Source organism: Pleurodeles waltl, chromosome 10, assembly GCF_031143425.1.
Source record: "Pleurodeles waltl isolate 20211129_DDA chromosome 10, aPleWal1.hap1.20221129, whole genome shotgun sequence".
NCBI classification, from domain to species: Eukaryota; Metazoa; Chordata; class Amphibia; order Caudata; family Salamandridae; genus Pleurodeles; species Pleurodeles waltl.
The window spans coordinates 295895687-295921629 of record NC_090449.1 but is presented as its reverse complement, the minus strand read 5'-3'; the positions used below and the strand labels follow the sequence as shown (position 1 = coordinate 295921629).

Genomic DNA, 25943 nt, shown 5'->3' with positions numbered 1-25943 from the left:
AATCAATGCCACTGCACTCTACACCACTCTACTACAGTGCCTTCTACGCCATTCTACACCACTGCACTCTACAATACTCTACTCTGCAACACTGCACTTCATGCCACTGAACTCTATGCCAATCTACTCTGCACTAATGCATTTTATGCCAGTGCACTCTATGCCACTTTACTCTACATCACCCCACTCCATGCCACTGCACTCTACGACACTATAGTCTATTCAGTACCACTCTACACCACTGTACTCTGCATCACTGAACTCCACTCTACTCTGCATCATTCAGTGCCACTCTACTCTACACCCCTGTACTCTACGCCACTCTCCTCAACACTAGTCCACTCTGCACTACTGCGGTCCATGCCACTGCACTTTACTATGCATCACTCTACTCTACTCCACTCTACTGTTCACCACGCTATGCGATTCCCCTCTATGCCACTCCAATACCCAACACTTAACTCTATGACACTCTGCGCCACTCTCCGCTACACCACTAACTTTAAGCCATACTGATCAGATGCCACACTGGTGTACAACATGGATAAAACACATTGGCAACGCCAAATGCTCTTGCATAGATGAGACCAATTGGCTTTGCCAGTGCTTGTTTAGGATTGAGGTTAACTCCGCTGGATGGCTGTGTTTGAGTGAAATCAGATATGGGACAAGTTTTAAGGAAAGGACAGGGCATCTGCCTGCACCTCTGTCTACACCATCACTTGCACACATATATCCTATTCCTTGACCACAACTTAGACCTTTCTAAACCACCTACACCACCATCTGCATCTCACAGCCTCATGCTACTGTCATGTCCCCACCTACCACCCAGGCCACGACCTGCCACCTATGCCACCTGTACTGACAGCACCACCTACACCCAGAGCCATTGGACTTGCTGCAGGTTGACTAATTTATGCAGCAAAAAAAGACAAATTATGCAGCATAATACAGCACATTTTTTGATACTCTTACTTCATTATTTTGTAATGTTTACAAATCATAATACTGCCAGGCAAAGATTCATCTAATTAGTACCAGTTTAACAACAAAATACAGAAAAAAGCAACAGTAAGACGAACAGTTACCAATTTGGAAAGGGCTTTTCACTGCATGCGAACCCACATTGCCACATTTTAGTAACTTTGATACATTTGAGCTAGAAACAAAAGTAATTTTTATGTTAATACAGTAGCTGCAGATTATGCAGCAGATGATGGATTATGTAACAAAAACGGCATATACTAAAACCTGCATTGTGAATTATACCTCAAATCCATCACAGACACCACAAATCCCACCCTGCACACACATCCCACTTACTACACCACTGCCTACACCCCCACAATATTCATCACCATCCGCAATCTAAATGGCCATATACTCTCTATAACAATCTATACCCTGCTCCTCCACCATACAGCGTGCTTACTGCCCACACCAATAATTACAGGATTTACACACTACCTGCAATGTAAACACAATGCAACCACCAAAACGTTACTATACATTCTATAGCACTTGTAGATCCTAGAGTGCTTACAAGCCACATCTTTGCCGTCATCCTATTTATCTGCCCATGCCTACATGCACTCTGAGGATCAAGTCTGGGGTGTAGCTCTGGAGGTAAAACCTTGGGTATTGTGTCTATGTTGACAGATGTAATCTGGAGTATTGTGTCCAATACCAGTAGCCAAAATTGCGCTACTGTGAATAGTTGTGTAGGTCACTCCTTAAGTATTGTGTTCGATACTAAAGGCCACATGTGAAGGCCTGTGCCCAGGCCTAGAGGACTCATCTGAAGAGCTGTGTACATTTCAGATTGCTAAAGCTAGCGTTATGACAGGTTCTTGAGGTCACACCTATAATATTGTTTTAAGTTATAGATTCCTCAAAAAATCTAGCATATAATGATCCATTCAGGAGACAATGTGCGGAGAGTTGTCTTTAGTTCTGGTGGCATCCTATGTTGTATTGTGCCCTGTTCTAGAGGCTTGTCTTGGAACATTTTGTTCATTGTAGAAGACCATGTCTGGAGTGTTGTATTTTGTTCAGGAGGTCACATCTTGAGTGTTGTAGACCACTTCAGTATAGTGTGTCTACTCCTAGTTACCATCTGTTGTCTCAGGGCCTGAAGCATACCTCATCAGTTTGTGTACAATGCTGGAGGCCACATTTGGAATATTATTGTCACCTCTGGATGACTCCTCAGGCATACAATGTACAGTTGTGCCTGTGACTTCTAGAGTGGTGTGTCAAATTTGCAAGGCCGGATCTGTGGTGTTATGTGCCCTTAAGTAGGCTACATATATGTTTTATAATCATTTCAAAAGGCCACCCCTTATGTATAGTGCCCAGTTCTGGAGGCCACTTCAGGCTCATTGTGTGCAGTTATGGTGGCGACCTCTGGCATACTGGGTCCAGTTCTGAAAGTAAGAACTAAAGATTTGTGTGAAGATGTTTTTTATGTGTGAATTTGTGTATGTATGTTTGTTGTTCTGTTGCCCACCTGATGCTAGAGAGTGGATTAAGTATTTGCTGGTGGATGGTTGAGTGAGTGGGTAGAGAGGTATGGATAGATGAGTGAGAGTGAACCAGTGGTTAAGCAGATAAATGCATGGACGAGTGAGTAACTTTATAGGTGGATGTGTGAGTGCATAGATGGGTAAGCGATTGAAGGACTAGTTGTATGTGTTTATAGGGGACTGGGTGGACAAATGAGTGGTGATGCACAAGTTACCCCACGGCTGTGTAAGGTGGCCCTTATCACCCTGAAGTGTCTTCAGCTCCACCCTGCTTTTGTTTAATGATACCCAAATGCATCTGTAAGCAAGTTGCAATGAACAACAGTAGCCCCTTTGCAATTGCTCAGACCCACTTCCTGCATCCCACAGTAGTGGCCCTGAGGGAAAGCCCACCACGAAGGCCCTGAGCCCACAGTGGTAGAGCTTGTACCCTTTGTTCAGGTTAGTGAGAGCACCACCACTAGCAGCGAGGGACTTCATGTGCGCAGTAACAAAATGGGAGCAGACACTGGCGGCTCTGTCATGGTTGCCTCAGCAGCACTTGCCGCCACTGTCCTTTCTGTTCCTGCTGTGCTATTTGGGGCTCCTGGCTCACACCTGTCCATCCAGCTGAGCTTGGGTTCTAATAATAACTCACATTGAAGCCCGTTAATTTTTGGCTGAACTGCTGGAAGCCGATAGAGAAGACACATGTGACCACTTTTTAAAGCTCTTGCAAGGCACTGCCTTCTTCCTGATAGAGCTTCACAAGTTGTGAAGTGGGTTGATTAACAAAGCAGAGGATGCTGGGGAGATATTTATGGTTCACAGCATGAACAATCCATTATCTCTTTAAACAAATGTTCTCAAAAGATGTGTTTTAATCCTTCACAGTGGTGCCTTTCTAAATAAACCAATCAAGCATCACCCCTTCTCCCATCACTGCCTCTAGTTCCGAATATTCCTGAAGGTGGAACTCTTTAGACTGGTTCCGTGTTCCTCTGTGGAACACAACTGATGATAGAGGCAGCAATAGAGTTATACAGGCTAATGGGGGTTAAAATTGGCATTTGTTTGGACTTTACCTACCATAGTCCAGCTCTGCACCTTTTTGTGCTATCTACAGCGCTATGTATTTTCTAGTCTTCAAGTTGCAAATTGGCAGATTTTTTAGGTGTTGTCCCAGCCATCCATGTGGAGTGCCAGCAATGGTCCCACCTTGACAGGGCTGGCCTTGTCCCTTAAATCCAGGTGGAGTGATCAGTCAAAGTACCCACTGAGATTATGGGGGTTATTACAACTTTGGAGGTGTTAATCCGTCCCAAAAGTGACGGTAAAGTGATGGATATACCACCAGCCGTATTACGAGTCCATTATATCCTATGGAACTCGTAATACGGCTGGTGGTATATCCGTCACATTTGGGACGGATTAACACCTCCTCCAAAGTTGTAATAACCCCCTATATCTTCAAATAATGTAGTAGTCTATAAATGTAGTGTGCGTGATACCAGGATTCCAGATCGTGTAATTTTGTTTTTGGCGAACACCTCTGGAGCCAGTCAAGTTACTTACTTTGATTGTAAATTGGGAACTAGCTGGATGGCATTTTGAGGAGCGGGAACACCATCATCACATCCACACAAGCAGAGCAGGAGATGGCTTTTACAAAAGATATTGAGGGATTTAGTGGCTGTGGGCTTCAGGGTCAGCGTTCGGGGAGAAGGTCATCAGAGTTGTATGACAGTGAAAGCCTCTGCAGGGGAGTGAGTTCCTTTTGAGGGTGGAGTGGGGCAAAGGACTTTGGCCCTCATTACAACCCTGGCGGTCAAAGACCGCCAGGGCTGTTTTGGAGGTTGCACCGCCAACAGGCTGGCGGTGCAAATTCGCATATTACGACCGCGGCGGAAGCGCCGCGGTCACACCGCCGGGACCAGCGGTTTTCTGCCACGTTGATCCGGGTGGATTTAATCCTCCAGTGCAGAGCTGCTTTCAGCGCTGCCCAGGGGATTACGAGTCCCCTTCCTGCCAGCCTTTTCATGGTGGTATGAACTGCCATGGAAAGGCTGGCGGAAAGGGGAGTCGCGGGGCCCCTGGGGGCAGTGCAGGGGCCCCCTGGCACAGCCCCACACAGCTTTTCACTGTCTGCATAGCAGACAGTGAAAAGCGCGACAGGTGCAACTGCACCCGTCCCACAGCTGCAACACTGCCGGCTCCCATGTTGCGGCCGGCATCCCTGCTGGCCCGGCGGGCGGAAACTCGGTTTCCGCCCGCCAGCCCAGCGGGGATGTCGTAATGGCCACCGCGGGAGTGCGGCCGCATTGGCGGCCGCACGGCGGTTACAACATGGCGGGCAGCGGTTGCCGCCCGCCAATGTTGTAATGAGAGCCTTAGCCTAAGTCCCTGCTTTTCTGTACTCAGAGAGTCCAAATGCATTAATATACACCAGGAATCACAAGCGTGATATGAAAGAGACCACTCAGACAAATGGGTGGGAAGAATGTATATAAGTGTGTGTGAGTATGTGCATTTTTTCCTCGGTAGCCTTTGTCTCATCTTGAAGATAATATACCTGCAGAGCCAGGCGTTCCTGTACAGAGGGTTAAAAAGACCCACTGAAACTGAGGCAAAAAACGTTCCCTAGAGTTAGAGATAATATGCAACATCCCACATGACCTGTTCCAGGGTTGCTAGAGTGGGAGATAACATTACTGTTTGATGTAGGCCTGGACCACAGATCCTGTATCCAGAGACTCAGGAGTTAGGCATGACATGAATACAGAAGCTAAGCACAACTGTACTTAGAATTAAACATACCATTGTGGTCTGTCCTAGGCAAATGTCGTTAGAACTAGACATCCTGCATAAAAGACAAAGATGGCATTAAAGTGTGAATTTACAAGTCTGTAGGCAAGAGGATGGTGCTTTTAGAGAGAGAGGTTGGCATATATATAGAACCTGGGGCCAATCTTCTTAGGGTGAGAGGTCACATCTCTTTGGGATCTGAATTTAAAGGGAAAAAATACATGCCGATAGGGAGGTAAGGAGTTCATCCTTGCAGGACCTTGGGGTGGTGTTCTTAGAGGTAAAGAATACGTACTTGCAGTACCTGGAGCTGGTGTCCTTGGAGGTAAAGATTATAAACCTGAAGATTCTGGGGCTTGTGTCCATAGATGTAAAGTTGATTACTTTTACTATTTCGGTCTGGAGTCCGTGTAGTTAAATATTTAGTCCCCACCCTCTAACTCAACATGACTCACATCCGACCCCCTCACATTCCCAATAATATCAATGACGTGGTTTCGTGATTACTGTGCTACTATGTTTTCTCTAGGCCTGCGTTTATTGACATTTTGTGTTATTTTGCTTTCATTGTTTTACTTAAAAAATGCTAATACAAGTTGACCCTTGTATGTCTACCGTAACTGAGGCTGGTATCCTTTAGGTTAGAGAACTCCTGTAGGACCTGTGGCTGTTTTCCTAAAGTTGTAGATCGCATTTCTGCAGGACTTGTGGTTAAAGTCTCTGATGTAAAAAAGAACATATGTGTAGAGCCTTCCAGAAAATATGGCTAGATTTTGAGGTAACGTGTCTCCAGAACCCCACCATTTTCAGGATCGTCTTACCTTGGACAATAAACAATTTTTCCCAGTTTGCCCTTTTTCAGCATCCAGAATTTAAAGGCCATGGCTGGACGTTAAGGGCTAAACTGTTGTTTGCACAAGGATCTGAATTATGAGTTGCGTAATTAGCTATAATTAAAGTATTAATTATGATTATTTAATTGTAATAATATTTATAATTATCACACCCTTGCAGTTTTCCCCTAATAGATTCCAGCAGGTCAAATCTGCTGAAATGTAATGGGGATGTGGAACACCATTCGGGAGGCCACAGGGCAGACATGCACTACTGGCCTTCAAAGTGGTGGTTGTGGTAGTTTCCTGCTGCTATGCTAGTGTCTGTTCTGCTATGACTCAGAAAACTGGGCCAAGTGCACCCCTTCCACACTTGACTCTCAGGTTAGCAAGGGGGAGCAGTCAAAGGCTTCTTAGGGAAGGAGTATGGCGGGAAAGGGCTCTCAACAGTCAACCAACAGGCACAGTAATATAATGTCCACCTGAGTGCTTATTTTTTAGTTTAAAAGAAAGTTCTTCACCCTAAGAGCAAAACACAATAAATGCAAACTCCTATGATATTTCAGTTGCAGTTACCTCAACTATGAGTTCTAGTGAAGTGCTACATTGTCTACGGTGCCACTCCCCCCTTACAGGACAGTCCCAAATGTCTACGGTAACTTACGTACACATACAGGCAGTGTCTAATTTGAGCCAGTGGTTGACGGAGGGGGCCACTGGAGCCTATTTTTGGGGACTGGCACTCATTTTTCCACATCTAATGTTTGGCAAGCACAAGAGGGGGAAACCACACTAATCAGAAAGGCAGAGGAAGACAAGACAGAAAAATTTCACAAAGGGAGAAAAGAGGAACCGGCAAGAGTGAGATAAAGGGGCAGGGAGCGCCTGTTAGTGGATTAAAGAGCCAAGAGGTGGTTTAAGACTTGCAGCCGTGATATTCAGCATGTGGTGTTTAATTGAACTGACCAGAAGCGTCTGGGCAGGACTGAGCACTGGCACTCTTTCTTTTACGAATTAAGCACTGGATATGAGTTTAGGGTGGGCCTGGGCCGAATTACAATTATGTTGGAGTAATCAGAGTAATATTGGTAATTTCACGTTACTCTTCGACCCTGAATTACTGATAATATTGTGATTATGACCGCATAATTAAGAGTACTCAGTGGCAGAAAAATGTTACTGCAAGAGCACATTTAGCAAGCGGATACTTGCTCAATTGCTTATGTGCTGTTGCATTTAGTGCTATTTTCATAGCACAAAATGCATCCTTGCCTTCAGTTTGGACGCAAGGGTGCATTTTGCGCTTAGAAACTAGTGCTAAATGCTGGAAGTAAAGTGGGGAAAAATCCTACCCCAAGTGCACGTTTAGCTAGCGTGAGCAGCTGCTCACACTCGCTATTCATGTTCTGTTGCATTTTGTGCTATTTCTAAGTGCAAAATGCATTCCTGAATGCAAGGGGGCATTTTCGCACTAAGAAAATAGAGCTAAATTCAGAATTACTCTCCTTTCATAATTCCTTATAATCTTGCAGAATTTTGGGGTAATTCTGTGTGATTACACTACACAGAATTACACAAGTTATGCTCACTCCTAGTATTGGCACTGATGAGGCACAAATGCAGATCCCTACTGTTTACTCCAATTGATAGTTTGTAGGTTAATTCACTAATCTTTAAGGCCACAGAGTTCCTACTGGCAAAAGTTACTGATCGAACAGTAAATGCCACACTTGCACAAATGTGTTTGAGTCTCTCAAGTTGCTCAAGGTCAGCCCTGCATTACCTGTTTAACGGACTTAGGAATCAGTAACGCAGGCTGGTGTGGTCAGTGACCTTGCATCTTTGTTGTCACCACCAGCAGACAGTGGTCTCACTTCCCCGTGGGCAACTGGTTTGGAAGGGTGCAATGGACCTCATCTCTGAGTGCTCGTCTTCGTCAGGTTTCAGAACTGGCTTTCAAGTGGATCTGTTTCAAATGTCATTTTCTGGTTGTCTCTCCGGTACAGCCTTTGTAAGAAGTGATGGCTGTCACAGTAGGCAGCAATGATGTTGGTTGTAAGGAGGAGTATCCACACAAGGGTGCAATGAGTTGTGAGATTTCTGCACTCTGCTGTCATTAGGCTTCCTGAAGCAGTTACCTAAAAATCTCCTCACCTAGAACAAGAAAATCTTCAGTCCTACCCTTCTCCGCTACCATCTACCGCATCACAGTGCTGAAGAAGAACTAATCAGCAGCACTTTGCTAACAAGGACCTTACTGGATTTCTGAGGGTAGCTATACCTCCATACTCCCCAACTTCAATGTCTTGCTCTACACCCTCTGGGCACAGGAATGCAGCCTATATACTTTTATTGTCTGGGGGAGCAGTATTCACCCTCCATATTGTGCCATGATAAAATAGAGGTATCTAATATAGATCCCACTATTACCAGTAATCTCACCATACAGGGCCCCACTACCACACAGGTGCTACATTTTCACTACACATACACACACTCAACATGCAAACTGAATGCCAATGCAAGTGTCTGGGATGCACACAGAACTGGAACTCTACAGAAGTCAGAAGTCCACACTTTCCTCTGACTCAGCAAAACTTCTGGTCATAAATAATGTGTCACAAAATATGGTATGCTAACATCAGATTTCTATTACTAACCCACGACAAGGAGACTAGTACCATGTCAGCTACGAGGGCATGTTTGGCATGCCCCTCCAGATCACAGAACAGAACAGGTTCTGGACTTTTCATTATAGTGGATAGGCCTAGACCTCTGTGGATATGATTGATTGGCATGATTGCAAAGACACTATATTCACCTGAAGTTGGATATTTAGGGCAGGAATAAACACCCATTTACAATGCAGGGAAACATCCCTGTCCCAGCACGGGAAAAGGGGCAAAGAATGCGGAATTTGGTGTATTTAGAATCAATTATTTATGTTCTGCTTCATTTTCCTGATACTACATGTCATAAATGCCTAACCCTGGGGAATTTATATTTACAACATATGGTAAATACCCCACCCTATTCCATCCACCTTGTAACAAGGGCCTCACTGTAAAGTCTAGAGAGGAGGAGAGGACCTCCCAGGGGTTTGGTGAGGGCAGAGAAATACCCTCTTCTTCGGTCAAGCACGGCAGCCAGTCAGCCACATTGAATTGGCTCTAAAGCCACAAAGTAATTTTTAGGTCGAGCATAGCAGCATACAAGCGCTGCTCTTCGCAACATGCTGTAATCTATTCTGTGGGCTTTAACCACACCCATCACTTTCATTTGTTCCTAGGCCTGCCTTTCAAAAATCCCTTGATGTTGTGGGTAAATGCTTTACGTTTGTCCTAACTTGAGGCTGGTTTGTTACAGCCTTGCAGACCTACCCTGTTGCATGGATTATTGCACAATCCGCCATATACTGGGAGCACTACTTTTTAGGTTGAGTGTAAGCATTCAACCTCGTGTATACTTTTAGTATACTTCTTATGGCTTAAAGCGATTTCATTTGTTGGTTGCAGTGTCCTTTAAAGATTCTTACTCGCTAGTGGTCAGGTCTGCCTTTTTCTCCCTCCTTTTTCTGTTTCAGAGCAGTGACCGACTACTGTGTTATTACACTTTGGTTTCCTTATCTTTTGCTGTAACAGACTACTTTTGTAATTTCTTTGTTCCTGCCTTTACGCTGTGGGTGTTTTAGGCTGGTAGCTGCCTGAGTTTTATTGCAGCATTTCGTTCCCCCCACCGCCTCCCCTGTTGCTGACATTTGTTTTGGCTTTATTCCAGTGCTGTCCTTGTTTACGTCTGGCTCCTGGAACGGTTGCTCCACCATTAAATCGTAAAAAGGTAGCTCCCAGGTGTTAGAAATGAGGTGCTTGGTTGGCAGTCAGGTAACCCCCTGTCCAAGCAAGGACCCTCAATCTAGTCTGGGTAAGTCACACTCAATCCAAATTAACCTGTGCCCACCCTCTGGTTGCTTGGCACTGAGCAGTCAGTCTTAACTTAGAAGGCAATGTGTAAAGTATTTGTGCAATAAATCATGCAATAACACAGTATAAACACCACAAAAATACACCACACAGGTTTAGAAAAATATAGAATATTTATCTGATTAAATGCAGGTCAAAACAATCAAGATTTGATAAGTACACATTGAAATATCACTTTAGAAGATGATAAAAAGAGTCTTTAGTTCTTAAAAGCAATAAGTGTCTCCTACAAGCACAAGGTACCTGGTTTGCGTATAAATTATCTGCAAGGGACCGCAGAGGAGGAGATGCGTGGAAAACTGTGATGTGTGCGTCGGTTTCTCTGGGCGCTCACAGACGATGGATTGATATTTTTCACACAGCCAGGGCCTTGCGTCGATTTCCGGCGTGCAGACTTGGATCCTATTTGGGATGCTGGGTGTTTGGACGCCCCGGGAACGATGCAGAGAAATCCTAGGTGTGCAGGACGAAGTCACCGGAGCTGTGTCGATACAGTGGGCAATGCAGGAAAATTTCTGAAGCAAGGAAGGCGCTGCGTCGATTCTCCTTGCAGAAAGTCAGGTTGCGTCGTTCAGGCTCGGCTATGCTTCGATCCAGTGGGCCGTGCGTCAAAGTTCCGGTCGCAATGCTGGTGCTGAGTCGATCTCCACTTGGGGAGCCGGGCTGCGTCGTTCCGGTTCAGCGTTCAGTGATTGTCTCACCGCATTGCAGGCTGTGCGTCATTTCTGGCAGGCTGTGCGTCAAAATTTTGCCACACAAGGAGCTCTTTGCAGAGATGAAGTCTTTTTGGCCCTGAGACTTCAGAAAACAGGAGGCAAGCTCAATCCAAGCCCTTGAAGAGCACTTCCCAGCAGAGCCAGAGGACAGCAAGGCAGCAGGGCAACAGCAAGGCAGTAGTCCTTTTCAGCAAAGCGGTCAGGTGAGTCCTTTCGACAGCCAGGACGCTTCTCTTGGCAGATTGCAGGTTCAGAGTTTCTACACCAGTGGTATCTTGTCCAGAAGTGTCTGAGTTGGTAGGGTCAGAGGCCCTGTTTAAATACCCAAATGTGCATTTGAAGTGGGGGAGACTTCAAAGAGTGGCTTAGAACTTCACAAGGTCCCCTTTCAGTTCCATCCTGTCTGCCAGGGTCCCAGTAGAGGGTTTGGCAGTCCATTGTGTGGGGGCAGGCCACTGCCCTTTGGCATGTAAGTGTCAGGCCCTCCACCTTCTCAGCCTAGAAAGACCCTTTCAGTATGCAGATGTGTGTAGGTGTGACTGAGCATCCTGTGTTTGGGGTTGTCTGAGTGAAATGCTACTAACCCAGCCGGACGTGGATTCTAATGCACAGAAGGATTTAAGTGCAGAGAAATGCTCACTTTCCAAAAGTGGCCTTTCTAAAATAGTAATATTAAATCCAACTTCACCAGTCAGCAGGATTTTGTATTGCCATTCAGGCCATCCTAAATATGACCTTGTTACTATTTTCAGATAAGAATCTACCACTAAACAGTATATGAGGATAGCCCTGTTGTTAGCCTATGAAAGTAGCAGGTCTCACAGCAGTGTAAAACGAATTTAGGAGTTTTACACTACCAGGACATATAAACTACACAGGTACATGTCCTACCTTCTCCCTACACAGCGCCCTGCTCTATGGGTGACCTACGGCCTACCTTAGGGGTGATTTATATGTAGAAAAAGGGGAGTTTAAGGCTTGGCAAGTACTTTTTAATGCCAAGTTGAATTGGAAGTGAAACTGCACACACAGGCCTTGCAATGGCAGGCCTGAGACATAGTTAAGGGGCTACTTATGTGGATGGCACAATCAGTGCTGCAGGCCCACTAGTAGCATTTAATCTGCAGGCCCTGGGCACATGTAGTGCACTTTTGCTAGAGACTTATAAGCAAATTAAATAAGCCAATTGGGTATGAGCCAATGTCACCATGTTGTAAGAGAGAGAGCAAATACACTTTAGCACTGGTTAGCAGTGGTAAAGTGCACAAAACCAGCAAAAACATTGTCCGAAAAGTGGAGGGAGACAGGCAAAAAGTTAGGGGTAACCACCCTAAGGCTGTCAGGTCTAACACTGGACTTCATTTTTTTATGTTATTTATGTTCTTTCAGTACTGCCCAGCTTGCACGTGTTGATATAATCCTGAAGTAAGCTTATTTTTGCGTGTTTTTATGTAACATTAAAATAGGCTTATTTTACAAAAGAAACACCTGGTGCCGAAACGTTTCACTCACTGCTCAGGAAAGCCACAATATGCCCTTTCTCATAGAATGTAGCTAAACCTAGAAGCAATGATGTGAAATTTGCAGAGCCTGGCATCTGGAGTCTTTCTACATGGCCCGTCCCTGCCAGCCCTCACACACACAGGGCATTGCTTATCTCCTTTATTGGGGTCATAGAACTGCTCAGGCTGCTCTGTTATTAACTTCATTAGAGCTTTGTTGAAATGCAAGGCAAGAATGCTTGCAAGACTTTCCATTCTGTTAACATAAAAACAAAATACTTTTCCAACCTTATTTTCCAATTTCTGTTCAGACATTTACACAACTTGAGCTAGTGCAGTCATCTTCTCAGTTCTCCTCAAGGGCTTGTGATTTCTAATGTCAGTAGCTGCCACTGACCACCAAAACATGGCAGGAAGACATAATTATGAGGCAGGGTTGACCAATTTATGTGGCAAGAAATGTCTAGCTCTGAATTTACAATGGCAGTTGCTCTAACTCAAGAAAATGTGAGACCTATTGCATTGCAAATGCTTGTTTTTTTTGTCTCTCCCCTTGGCGTTGCGCTCCATGGCAGCCAAGGTGCTTGCAAGCTTCATGCGGCATGAACTTAGAGGTATTGGAGTTGGTCATTTCCAGCTGTGTGGCTGAAGGTTGCTGGCTTGCCAAAGGCACTCTGAATGTGCACCGAGCACCTCCCTAAAAGTGTGTTTGTTTTTTGGGGCAATATGACCAGCAGTCGCTTCATCTCCTGGGTAATTAACTTCAGCACCGGCTGATGGGTGCTGCAATTAGTGCAGCATAGTTGTGAAATGTTTTAAAAGTAAAAGATGTGTGACAGGCACAAACAGTGCACCTCTGAGACCCTTTTGAGCGGTGCACAGCAGCAGGCAATCATGCACTTTTTTGTCTATGCAATCCATAGTTGAATACATCAGGTTATTACACAATGCTGTTTCCAGGTGTGATAGCACATTGGAAATGTACACATGGTTTAAGCTACACAGAAACGAACAGATGTGCCTTTACGGCTACTGCTGTAGACTTTTAGTCTTGGGAACCAGGGTTCTTGCCTGTTTGACTGTACTCTGGGATTTACGAAAATTAATCCGAATAAAATACCTACTAGAACACCAAGAGAAATACTGAATTATTTATTAACAAAACTGTTACATACAAGCTTTCACTTGTTCTTTCTTAAGTTGTACATTGTTGAGTGCTGTGGTCATTTGTGTTCATTCTTGTCTTGGTTGATGGTTTCACTTCCTGTGTTTTGGGGTAATTTACTGTATAGCTTTGTGACAAAAAAAGCATCTAGTAAAGGAGATAATCTTTGGCTATGCTAATCTTTTGGCTCATCTGTGCCACCTGGCGTATTTAAAAAGCAAAACCAGCAGATTCTCTACTTTTCAAGGCTATATGTGACACCATTCTGATGCCCGTTTCAGGCAAAGAAGGGGAGAGAGACTGCGAAATTCATTAAAACTTCTATAGGTTCTGTAAAGACTAAGGGCCAGATGTAGGAAGGAAGCAATTTGCGAGTTGCAAATTGCGAGTCCTTCCGACTCGCAATTTGCAACTCGCAAATTGCTATGCAGTACGGTGTCTCAGACACCGACTGCAACTCGCTATGGGGTCGCAATGACCCACCTCATGAATATTCATGAGGTGGGTCGCAAATTGCGGCCCCATAGCGAGTATAGGCACTCGCTAACATGGAGGCCTGCTGTAGTCAGCAGGCCTCCATGTTAGCGACCTGCTTTTCAATAAAGCAGTTTTTTTTTTTTTTTTAATGTAGCCCGTTTTCCCTAAGGGAAAACGAGCTGCATTTCAAAAAATCCGAAACCTTTTGTTTCGTTTTTTTCAGGGCAGGGAGTGGTCCCTTGGACCACTCCCTGCCCTGAAAAAATATTTTGGGGTCCATTCACAAAGGGGAAGGGGTCCCATGGGGACCCCTTCCTGTTTGCGAATGGGTTACCATCCACTTCAAGTGGATGGTAACTGCGACTCCATTTGCGACCGCATAAGCGGTCACAAATGGAATTGCATACCATTGCGAATCGCAAATAGGAAGGGAACACCCCTTCCTATTTGCGATTCGGAAATGCATTTTGCGAGTCGGTAACGACTCGCAAAATGCATTTCTGCATAGGAAACACGCATTTGCGAGTCGCAAACGGCAAATTTTGCCGTTTGCGACTCGCAAAGTGCTTCCTACATCTGGCCCCAAATTCTCACCACAGTGCATTAAAACACGTGTGCAACATCTTAAATTTCCTTTAAAGTTCTAAAGGATTACGGATTTAAAATGCATTTACTCCAAAACTTTTTTTTTTTTAAAAGAAGAAGGCAGCGCAAATCCCCTTTTGGTGTTGCAAAGGAAGTGTGTCCATAAATAGCTTTTAAAGATTTCCGCTTGATAACCTGCCGATATGCAGTTTTAGTCAATTTTACAATATTTGTTAGTAAGCAATAAACAACGAAAACCTATGGGCATGTTACTTTGTTGCTTGTGAAAATGAATTTGTTTCCAGGGGTTCAGTTTTGGACGCAGTGGCTGCTTTAACATCCCAGGTTCTATTTAGGCTCTCTATTGCTTTAAGCATAATACAAACACAAGTGTGGTGTTTGTTTTGCACAGTAACACAAAATATATTGCATGGAAATGGACAGCGATGTGGAAACGCACTGGCTGGAGCACTCCCATCAAGGGTTCATGTTCTGCTGGACTTGATCGGGGCGGCACGTCACGGGTTGTCATGGTAACTGTCATCATTTGGGCCGAGCTACACGCTGCCTTGCAGCTGAAACCTTTCAATTTTAATACAACGAAAAAAGGTTAAATCCTTCCTTCCACTATGTTTCAATTCCAACCGATTGCGGGATTGAAATGCAATTGCTAGAACGCTTTCTCTTTTGCTCTTCAAGGCAGCATGTTTAACATGTCTATTTCGTTTAAGGAAATGTGTGTAACTAAACTGCAAACAAATACTACCTTTCAACACTTCAAATCATTAGGTACAATCTTTAAATATGCATTCACTAATTAGATGGTGTTAATAAAAAAAAAATGACATCACAGTTCTTTTCACGCACATAAATTCATTTGGGGTGTAAGCAGACGAGTGCTTGCTTTCACTCAAACAAAACAGTCAATGCCAACACACTCCCATACAAACACATCCATTGCTGTTAAGCAACATGCTGCCTTGCACATGACACTTTCATTTTAAAATAGCACAATTAGCTTTAAAAACAAGATTAGTCATCATGTGCTTTTCCATTTTACAAAAAAAATAAGGTACGGCTGCAGACATTACATCTGGTGACACGGGTTCCTGTCGCCACATCCATTAACATATGTGAACATTTACAAGAAAACGGTACCACAAACAATCTAAGAAATGTTCAGGGTCAGCAGGGCAAGACTCTGGAGTAAACGGAAGTGTTTTGGAGATGTGCAGGACCACTGGAATCATGTGGCAGAGAGGAACAAATTATGTGTCAGGGTTGACCAATTTACGTGGCAAGAAAAGTCCAGTTGTGCTTTGGCAAATGCGAGACCCATTGCATTGCAAATGCTTGTTTGCATGATGCCAACATGCACCAGCAGGCTCGTGCTGACGACTGACTAACCTGTCCGATGACTGACACTTCCGCAGTTTTCCAGTTCCTCCCAGCCGTCAGCCTCCTGTTTGCATCGGAAACAGTGATCATCGCAGCATCTGGGGCAGCTGATGTCTTTTCCAACCGCATCTCTGAGTCTGCAGTGCGCACACCTGTCATCATCTTCCTCTCGCTTTGAAACATCCCTTCTCCGCCCCACCTGTTCCTCCACATTCTTCTTCCGGACAACGAGCCTCTTGTGTGGCGCCTCAGCGACCACCCAGTCTGGTTCGTGAGCTCTGCATTAGGAACTAATCAGAAATGCTTTCAGTCATTAGCGGCTATGTCTGTGCTTGAAGGAGCTGCAACGGCCTTAGGGCGCAATCTACTCGTGGCATCAGTTACTATAAAGGAACCCCAAATGCCTTTTGTCAATGTACGGGGAGCGCTCCAACCAGCAAAATGTATTTTGCTGCGAACACTGAAAATCCTTGCACCTTGTGTGCAATGTTGTGTGAAACCCCATAGGAATATCTTGATGCAAAGTGAAGCCTGTTGTTGGTATGGTCACAGCTAGAGAATTGTGTCAAGTTGTATAGTATTGCGCCCAGACCTGAAGACCACATATGAAGTGTTGCGTATGGTCTTTTAGGTCTCATGTGGCGACTGTGCCCTTTTCTTTAGGCAATTTGTAATAATGTCTCGAGCCCACCTCAGATATATTATGTTCTGGAGAATTGCCTCCAGTTCCAGAGGCCTAATCTGAGTTACATACTCGTTCCAGTTACAAGGGAATATTGACGGAATCGGAGCCGCTGAACCAAAGAGGATCTGAATAAGTAAGCGAATGAAGGGGGTTGGGTGTGGTGGGGCGAGTTACAGGGGCAGCAGGCACTGGGACGGGGGGGGGGGGGGAGCACGAGGATCAGAAAGCACATGGGTCAGGGAGGCAGTAGGAAATTATATTTGGACAAGAAACATGCACACATACTGGGAAAGAAAATGCATATTACGACAGTGAGATGTGTTTTGGATAGGGAACCACGCACATTGAAAAGTGGTGGCATGTACGGGAACAGGTGGTGCATGGGCCAAAAATACAGGTAGGCCGGAGACACAATAAGCATTGGCAACGCCAGTAGGTCCCCCCTTATGCAAGAGCTATTGGCTTTGCCAATGAATTTTAGCCACATTGGACACCAGCATGGCTGCCATTCAGCATGGCTAAACGTTAGTGGCATAGAGGAGATTGGCGTCAAGTGGAGTGTAGTAGAGTGGAGGGGCCTAGAATGTCATGGACTGGAGTGGAGTGGTGTAGAGTGGAGAGGAGTGTCATGCAGTGTCGTAGAGTGGCGTGTCATGGAGTAGAGTGGAGCAGAGTTTAGCAGAGTGGTGTAGTGTAGAGTGGAGTGGTGTGTAGTAGAGTGGTGTGGAGTGCTATTGAGTGGTAAAGAGTGGAGGGGCACAGAGTGGAATAGAGTTTTGTGGTGTGGAGTGGCATAGAGTGTGGTAGAGTGGGGTGGCACAGAGTGACAGAATAGAGTGGTGTAAAGTGGAGTACTGGGTCATAGAGTGGAGTGGAGTATAGTAGAGTGGGGTAGAGTGGAGTAAAGTGGCATGGAGTGGCATGGAGGGAGTTGTGTAGTGGTGTAGAGTTGCATAGTGGAGTGTCATAGAGTGGAATTGTGTTGTGGAGTGGCATAGAGTAGAGTAGAGTGTTGTGCTGTAGAGTGGAGTGTTGCGGCACAGACTAGAGTGTCATAGAATGGAGTGGCGTAGAGTGGAGAGTCGTAGAGTGGAGGGTAAAAAAATTGAAGGGTGCAGAGTGATGTAGCATGGCGTAGAGTGTCATGGAGTGTTGTGGACTAGTGTACACTGCAGTGGAGTGGCCTAGAGTGTTGTAAAGTGGCATAAAGTAGAGTGGCATAGAGTGTAGTAGAGTGGAGTGGCGTAATGTGGTTTGAGGCGGTGTAGAGTGACATGGAGTAGAGAGTCACAGATTGCAGAGGGGTGTAGAGTGGAGGGGCATATTGTGGAGTGGATTAAAGTGTTGTAGAGTGGAGGGGTGTAGAGTGACATAGAGAGGAATAGTGTGTCGTAGATGGAGTGTTGTGAAGTGGAGTTCTGTACAGTGGAGAGGCATATAGTGGAGGGGGATGGAAAGAAGGGGCATAGAGTGGAGTAAAGTGTCTTATTGGAGTGGCATAGAGAAGAGTGGAGTAAAGTGTTGAGTGGAGTTGTATAGAGTGGAATTGAGTGGCACAGAGTGTTGTAAATGGAGTGTTGTAGAATGCAGTGTTGTAGAGTGGTTTGTCAAGGAGTGGAGTAGGGTCATAGAGTAGAGTGGGGTAGAGTAGCCTAAAGTGAAGTCGTGTAGTGAGTGTCATAGTGGGGTGGCATAGAGTGGCGTGGAGTGTCATAGAGTGGAGTGGCATAGAGTAGAGTGTTATAGAGTGGAGTAGAAGTGTAGGGTGGCATAGAGTGGTGTACGATAATGTGTTGAAATGGCATCACACAGCGTATGATTTGTTTTGATCATATAGAAATATTTGTTTCCAGCACACTTCAAAAAAATGTACTTTGTGCTTGCCTAATTCTGATATATTCTGAACTATTTACGTATTCCATTTACAATCATTTACATTTTGATGTGAGCTAGAAAAAAGCCTTTAGTAAGTAAATAATATAAATTTATAGATGCACAGTACCCAAAGGTGTCACGGCGCTAGCAAATCCCAAATGCTATGACAGAGGCAAGGAAAACAAATGAAAGAGTATCACTTGAGTATGATATTATGTTCCTGCTGGATCTGAACGTGCTGGCCAGTTGCAGATAACATAACTACCGGTCCTCTGGGCTTAGAGACTCTTGAATTTGTCCATATGACCTGGAGAGGATACAACTAGGGAGGGAGATAAAAGGACTCCAAAATCTCTTAAGGATCCTTAGAATTTGAAAACCTCACGTCACCTCACAGAGTTAACCACATAGATAAAGCTCAAATTTATAAAGCTCAAGTTTTTGAGTAGGGCTCGCCCCTTCGCCAAATGACAGGCTTGAAGCCAGTGCAGACCACAGACCACTTATACAGCCTGGGTCACAGATGATGGTTTTATTTATTATTTTTAATGAATCACAGCTACTAGCCTTTATAGCTTGTAATCTCCGTTTTCATAATTTTGTATTTTCAAATCCAATGTCCATCCTGATAGTAGCTGAACAACTCTCTTTCATAAACCCAACTCTCACTCACTATTTTTGGTAGGACCCAAAATAATGGAAATCAGTGTTCATAATTTTGTCTTTTTTCTTGGAGCACTGCAGATACATACCAACAGTTAAACAAAAGTGGATTAAACCTATGTAGCATCTTTCATGAGTTCCAAGAGATCTGTACCCATAAATAATAAACAATACTTCCTTTTCTCTATCAAATTTCACAACCCATGAAATATTGGAAACAATAAATACATTGGGGCAACCAAGTTGAGGATTATTAAACTTAATCAATTTCAAAGTCAACATAAGATTGTCACCATTGAATTAAAATCATACTATATGCTAATAGTTTCAATAGGTCAACACAATGGCATTAAACTCTTCATTTTAAACATCTATTTTGTGCCTCACTTAATAATGAATGAAAATGAGTACTATTCCACATTAGTAGAATTAGACAGGATCTTAGAAAAATACGCTACGTCATTCATTATCATAACTGACATCTTTAAAAGAACCTTTTATCTCAACCTTCTAATGAAGTACTATCTGAGTATTCCCAAGACACAACTTATAATATTCAATTGCCCCACATAGCTTTCCATGGAAAAAATAAATCTCATATCACAGCAGCAAGTATACCTTCAACCACTCAATGATAGACTTGTAAATGATCTATGAACAAAAACAACATCTGGCTGAACTCTATCCCCTGTGCCTTTATAAAAGGGGTTACTCTCTAAATTGTTGGGATAAGATACTGTAGATCTCAAGGTGGTAGGTGTGGCTGATAAACAGTTAAGAATGACCAGATGGATTATGCTTCTGTACATTACATGAATTTCCACAAATGTAAACATTTAGAATTTATCTGAAAGAAGGAGAACCATTATGATCCACAAAAGATATCTCTTCATTTCAATTACGATAAATTCACCACTAGCAAAACCTTAAATAATGACCGCATGACTTTACTAAAAAAAAAGTTAGTAAGATGGAACTGAGAACTTAAATCCAAAGTCTAAAAACTAAAGACAGACCAAATTATAGCATCAAGATTAACAACTACTACAATAATATAAGTAAATCATGGAGACTGTATCATAGACTGGAAACCGACAGAATCAATCTTGAAGTTTATATCTACAGAACCATATCACAAACATAGGATCACTAATCACCCATTGTCCTCCATTAATCAGTTCATTACTAATGCTAAAAGTAAACTAATATAAAGATCTTCAATGCCTCTTAAAGAAATGCTGTTTTATGTGACAGGATAATCAAATCAAATATATAAAGTACCAATTAAGGAAAAAAATAAAGGAAATAAAAATAATCACCAAGACAAATCTTAGACACAAATAGTGGAAACAATCAAAACAAAAAATACTAAAGTTTTTAGATTTTTGAAAGGTAATGGAATAAAGACATATAGCATCCCAAACGACCAGTTTATTGCAAAAGATAAGTGGACAGACCACATAAAGACTCTTTAACAAGCAGCGTTGTAAGTCCAAATGCAAGCATGCCTCCATTTAAACCATTCTTCAAAACAAGCCCGGATGATGTAACCACTTTGATCAAACATAGTCGCCCTTCAAAAGCAAGAGGCCCAAATGATATATGAATTGATTTGGTTAAACTCAACATACTTTTATGAAGCCACTCATTAATTCCCTCATGGAAAGGATCCATTATTCATCTTATCCATAAAAAGAGCCAAAAACATGATCCAAAAAAATTATAGATGAATTTCTCCTTTGGGCTTTGAAGAAAAACGTTTCGCAAAATAACTATTAAATATCTTGACAACAAATCTGCAAATTAAAACAACCTGGTATAATCAAATCTAACTGGTTTTTGTTCAGACTGCTCAACTATAGATAATATCTCTGCTTCGACTCTTATAGTAAAAAGAAATAAAAAAAATACTGCACTAGATGTCTGTTTTATAGACTACAGGACTGCATTCGACAAAATCAATTGTTAAAATCTGTAGAACAAATTGTTAAAATGGGGAATAAACCACTCTCTTCTATATTTCTTGATGGAACTATATTATGACACCTGGTTACGAATAAGTCTAACTCACAGAAATATTTTATTGCACAAGAAATCAACTTTAAACTGATTATTTTGGTCCCTCTTTATTTTCACTGTATACTGCAGACCTACAGTAATATTCACGTCATACTCATGGATTGCCACCGAAATATGTCATCCATGGGATCACTCATCTGACCTATGATGAGGATTTAGTAATTCTCTCACAAACTCCAAAATGATGAGAATATCAGCTAACCCAGCTAAGTGAATTCAATCTAGTGAATGGATTATCAGTCAATTATTAAAAAACAAACATGAAGACCTTCGGGTGAAAAAGTAAATCAATTTCTTTGAAAATTGGTAATGAAGTAATTGAATTTGTCCATCAGTATTACTAGTTCGGTACGTCGGTTCAGAAACTATCTTCGATCTATCACATCCTCACTAAGCAAGAGAAACTGAGTATAGTAACAAAACCAGTAAAGAGGTTTGTTAGACTTCATGGAGGAAACAAAATAGGGCCGTTATTAAAAAAAAACATTAGGCATGAAAGTAACACCAACTGCTACTCTACGCTTCCCTAATATTTACTACCAAAAACATAGTTGATTTTGACAAAACTTACATGTGAAGCATTAAACAACTATTACATCTCTGGACATTTAACCCAAACTGTTATTTGAGCTTGAAATTGAACATAAAATTATTACTTACATTCCATACTGTTGCAGCAATAAACTATATCTGTGACAGTGATACAGCAAATCTGACAACATTAACATATCTAATGTATGAGGAATTAAAAATGATTTCTTACAAACATTTTGAAATAAATTTCACGTTCATTAACATGTAAGTCAAGGAATACTACAGCTGTTTGAAACACTGACTACAATGTCAACCACAACACAGAAGAAGTTATAAAGAAAAACACTGGCCAGGATTAAGTAAGTGAAAGGTATTTTGTACTTGCCTGAATACAAACACACGGATCTGGTCTACAAATCCTAATCCTCATTAAAACAAGAATCTATTACATTGAGCATGCAAAGCACATTAAAAAGGAACAAATTATTATTTAGGGCCTCATTAGGAGTTTTGTGGTCGGAAGAGTGAGCCGCCAAACTCATGGGGATGAGGTGGCCGTCAACCAGGCTGCCTCACCCCCTGCCGTAGTACGATGTTACCACTGGGCTGACCGGATGGAACATCATATTACAATGTTCCCGCCGGCCAGCCTGGTGGGAACAGTGCTACAGTATTGGTCTCAGCTCCTTTAAGCGAGCTGAGGACAATACTGTAGCACACCTACATTCTCAGAATGCACACTGTCTGCAAAGCATACAGTGTGCATTCTGAGTGTGCAGGGCAGGGGGCACCTGCACTGCCCATGCCACAGACATGGGCAATGCAGGCCCCCGTGTCCCCCAGCACTTTGTTTCTGCCAGCCTTTCCATGGTGGGATCCCCGCCATGGAAAGGCTGGTGGAAACAGGAGTTGTGATCAGCATGGCGCCGTTGTGGCTGACCACAAGTTAGACTGTCGTCTGCCCGTCAGGAACCTTGTTCCCCACTAATCTGGTGGGCCTTGGACAGCCAGGCTCATAATAAGGCCCTTAGACTTTTTTTATATTGCATTATTTGAGTTTAAGGGAGCATGGAATCTGAGGTTCTAGGGAAACAGTGGATGTTGGCTGTGTGGCTACAAAGTAGAAGCTCTTGGTCATATTATTTGCCTTTGGACTTTTATTAGTAAAAAAATGAAGTTCTGAGACAGGACACATAGGGCCTGATTCTAACTTTGGAGGACGGTGTTAAACCGTCCCAAAAGTGGCGGATATACCACCTACCGTATTACGAGTTCCATAGGATATAATGGACTCGTAATACGGTAGGTGGTATATCCGCCACTTTTGGGACGGTTTAACACCGTCCTCCAAAGTTAGAATCAGGCCCATAATATGCTGGAAAATACTGGATCAACTAGTTATTATACTTTATAACACTGTACAAAGACACATATTTTTTTTTTATTTTCTTAATTTTAAAATCTTGAGAATAATGTTTTTTTAAGTGTTACACCTATTATAATCAATGTGGTTAATGCAGTAAACGCGAACGTACCCTTTTTATCATTTCACAGCTTTGTGTCAATGGCCCTGCGCCATGCCTCTGACCGACATGAACAGAAAACACAGTTAATACAGAAGCAGCTGCTTGCCTGTCAAGACACGCATCTCTTCTTGAACATTATCAGGGGTGTAGCTTCATGCAGGGTTTTTGGGGTGTTAAAACCCCCTAATAAATGTATTATGTAATAAGTAGTTGGGTACAGAAGCTTTCAGTTGGGTATAATAAGGTGTCTGTTGGATTTCACCTGGGATTTCTAAATAATCACTCAGACAAAAACACACACTTACACTCTTGTCTGGTTATTGTGTTTTAAGTACACCTCACAATCCGCAATCCATTCCGTTTCCACTGGCTCACAAGTCCCCTCATGTTCTGCTTCTCATATGATGATTAACATGATATGCCAGCGTGACTGCCGGAACATCTGATGCTCACCCCACCCCCTTCCTCTACCGTCTTAATGACCAGGCTGTTCCCTTGATTATTGTGCTCCTTACCTCTATGATCTGAGATGGCTTCCTAAGGGCTCACTGATCAATTTCAAGATAGATGGCTGTTGTGCCCCATAACGTTTTTCAAGGCTCTAGGAATCAGAAAGTGCAGGCCTAATTTGTGCAAAGGTTAAGTGAGTGATATTCAATGAAATCCTTTGACTAGACCGGTGGTCTTCAAACTTTTTAATGCCGCCCCCCCCCCCCCCTGTTGAAAAATAAAAATCATTGGGTCCCCCTTCAGAATTTTTCACAATTATTTTAGAAAGATGGCAATATTTAAATATGTCTAAACCTATTTAAACATTGCAGTTAAGTGCTATTACCTTTTTAAAACTGCAATAACATGCTTCTGCTCAAAACAAAGGCATGTTATCTGTATACTATTTCTTTTGGCCAGAGTTTGGCGCCCCCCCCTGGGATCACTTGAGGCCCCCCATAGAGGGGCACGCCCCCCAGTTGGAAGACCTCTGGACTAGACCATGCTGTTCCAACGGTCCTTTCCTACATGCTGGGTGCACATGCCTGTAGATGTCCAAGTCCCAAACTTCCGCCAACAGGCTGTGAGGGCCTTGAAGTCTCCAGCACTAAGCAGCCTGTGCAAGCCACATTTATGGCTCTCTGTAGAAGCCGTTAACAACTGCAAGCCAAAATTCCTCCTACGATAGCCTTAAATCTGTTTACTTCTCCTGCAAAGTATGTGATGCTTAATTTACAGGGCAGATAAATCATGATGATTAGCATTACATATGCGTAAAATAGGAAATCAAAAAAACAGACGTATGGGCTTAGTAAGAGGGGTAGAGATATACACGCAGGTCTGCAGTGGGTTGTTCCGCTGTATCCTCCCACTTCTATATGTAAGCCAAGAAGTCAAAGGATTATCAAACGCTGCTTCCCTGAATGTATTCAAAGAAGCAGCTTTTGTTAGCTGCTAAGCAAGGTTTCTGGTCCCCCCTGCTTCATTTGCACCCACATAGGGATAAAAGATACGGAGATGTATTTAAGTGAACATAAATGGCACTTCGATTTCATGGTAACATTTATGAATAAAGATGCAGTTTCACTTAACTGAAAAAAGTTACAAAGTTCATCTTTATTGTCTGTGCTGACAATGGAGGATGAATGCACACTGCTTCGAACTGATTGTGAGACTCAAGTGTTTGCATAATGAATGTCTATTTAACATTTTGAAACAATGTAAATTAATTGTAAAAGGAAATATAAATGGAACCCCAAGGGAGTGAAATATTTCACAAAGAAAATTAGGAGAGTTAATTAAAGCACGTAAAAGCAGCACCAGATTCAGGTAGTCGGGAGTTAAGTGGTCTTACTGCAGTTTAGACTGAAAGTGAATTCACATCTGATAAAGGTGCACTATATTTGTGTTTCTTTTTCAAGATAGCATGAGTACTTGTGTTTGAAGAGATTGTTTTATCTCCTGAAAATTGACCTATTGAGTTCTGAAATGCATTGACAGGAAAATATGTTTTATACTGCCACAAACCGTGGTTAAGGGCAGAGGGCCCTGCCTCTCCACCCTTTTGCAGTGCACGAAGAGTGTCTGTCAGGCTAAGCAAAGGTAAGTCTGACAGACACTTTTTATGCTTGGGTCAGACAGCCAGGCGTGGTATGTGCGCGAAATGAGCAGCCACGTGGCTGAAGATTTCACACCCCAAAAGGTGTGACTTCCTCAGCCAGGCAAATTCCTCTGTGAACCTCCCCCTCATGAGGAGGCGGAGCGTCACCGGTAGACTGGGATCTTCAGATCTAAGTCCTAAAGTTCCCAGGTAACAGAGGTCTAGCACTGACGCTCATCACAGAATGGGGTGGGGTCAGCAGCTCTCACTGACCCCATCCCACTGTGGGATGAGAGAAGGAAGTTATTCTTTCATTGGTTGAACCTTGACAAGGTCAGAGATTGCAAAAAGGTGGCAGGATCTTCCTTTTGTCCCTTCCTTACCCAAAGCCTTCTGAACACAACAGAGCTTTCTTCATCTTCATCCCACCACCATATGTCACCGCTTCAGCAGGTAAGTCCTTAATGAATGTTGAATGCATATGTGTATGTATGAATGTATCGGTATGTGTATGCACATGTGTG

The 25943-nt window shown here is 43.2% G+C and overlaps 1 protein-coding gene and 1 long non-coding RNA gene across 2 annotated transcripts in view; one reads left to right on the top strand and one right to left on the bottom strand.

Annotated features, from left to right (window-relative positions):
- Nucleotides 1-16292, bottom strand: part of LOC138261475 (uncharacterized) — a 71784-nt gene extending 55492 nt beyond the window's left edge. Inside the window, exon 1 of the mRNA XM_069210444.1 lies at nucleotides 15978-16292. Coding sequence (XP_069066545.1) covers nucleotides 15978-16181 — 204 coding nt within the window. The 5' untranslated portion in view covers nucleotides 16182-16292. The remainder of the gene's footprint in view (nucleotides 1-15977) is intronic.
- The window catches only part of LOC138261476 (uncharacterized), an 87618-nt gene that overhangs the window by 36958 nt on the left and 24717 nt on the right, over nucleotides 1-25943 (top strand). The window lies entirely within an intron of this gene.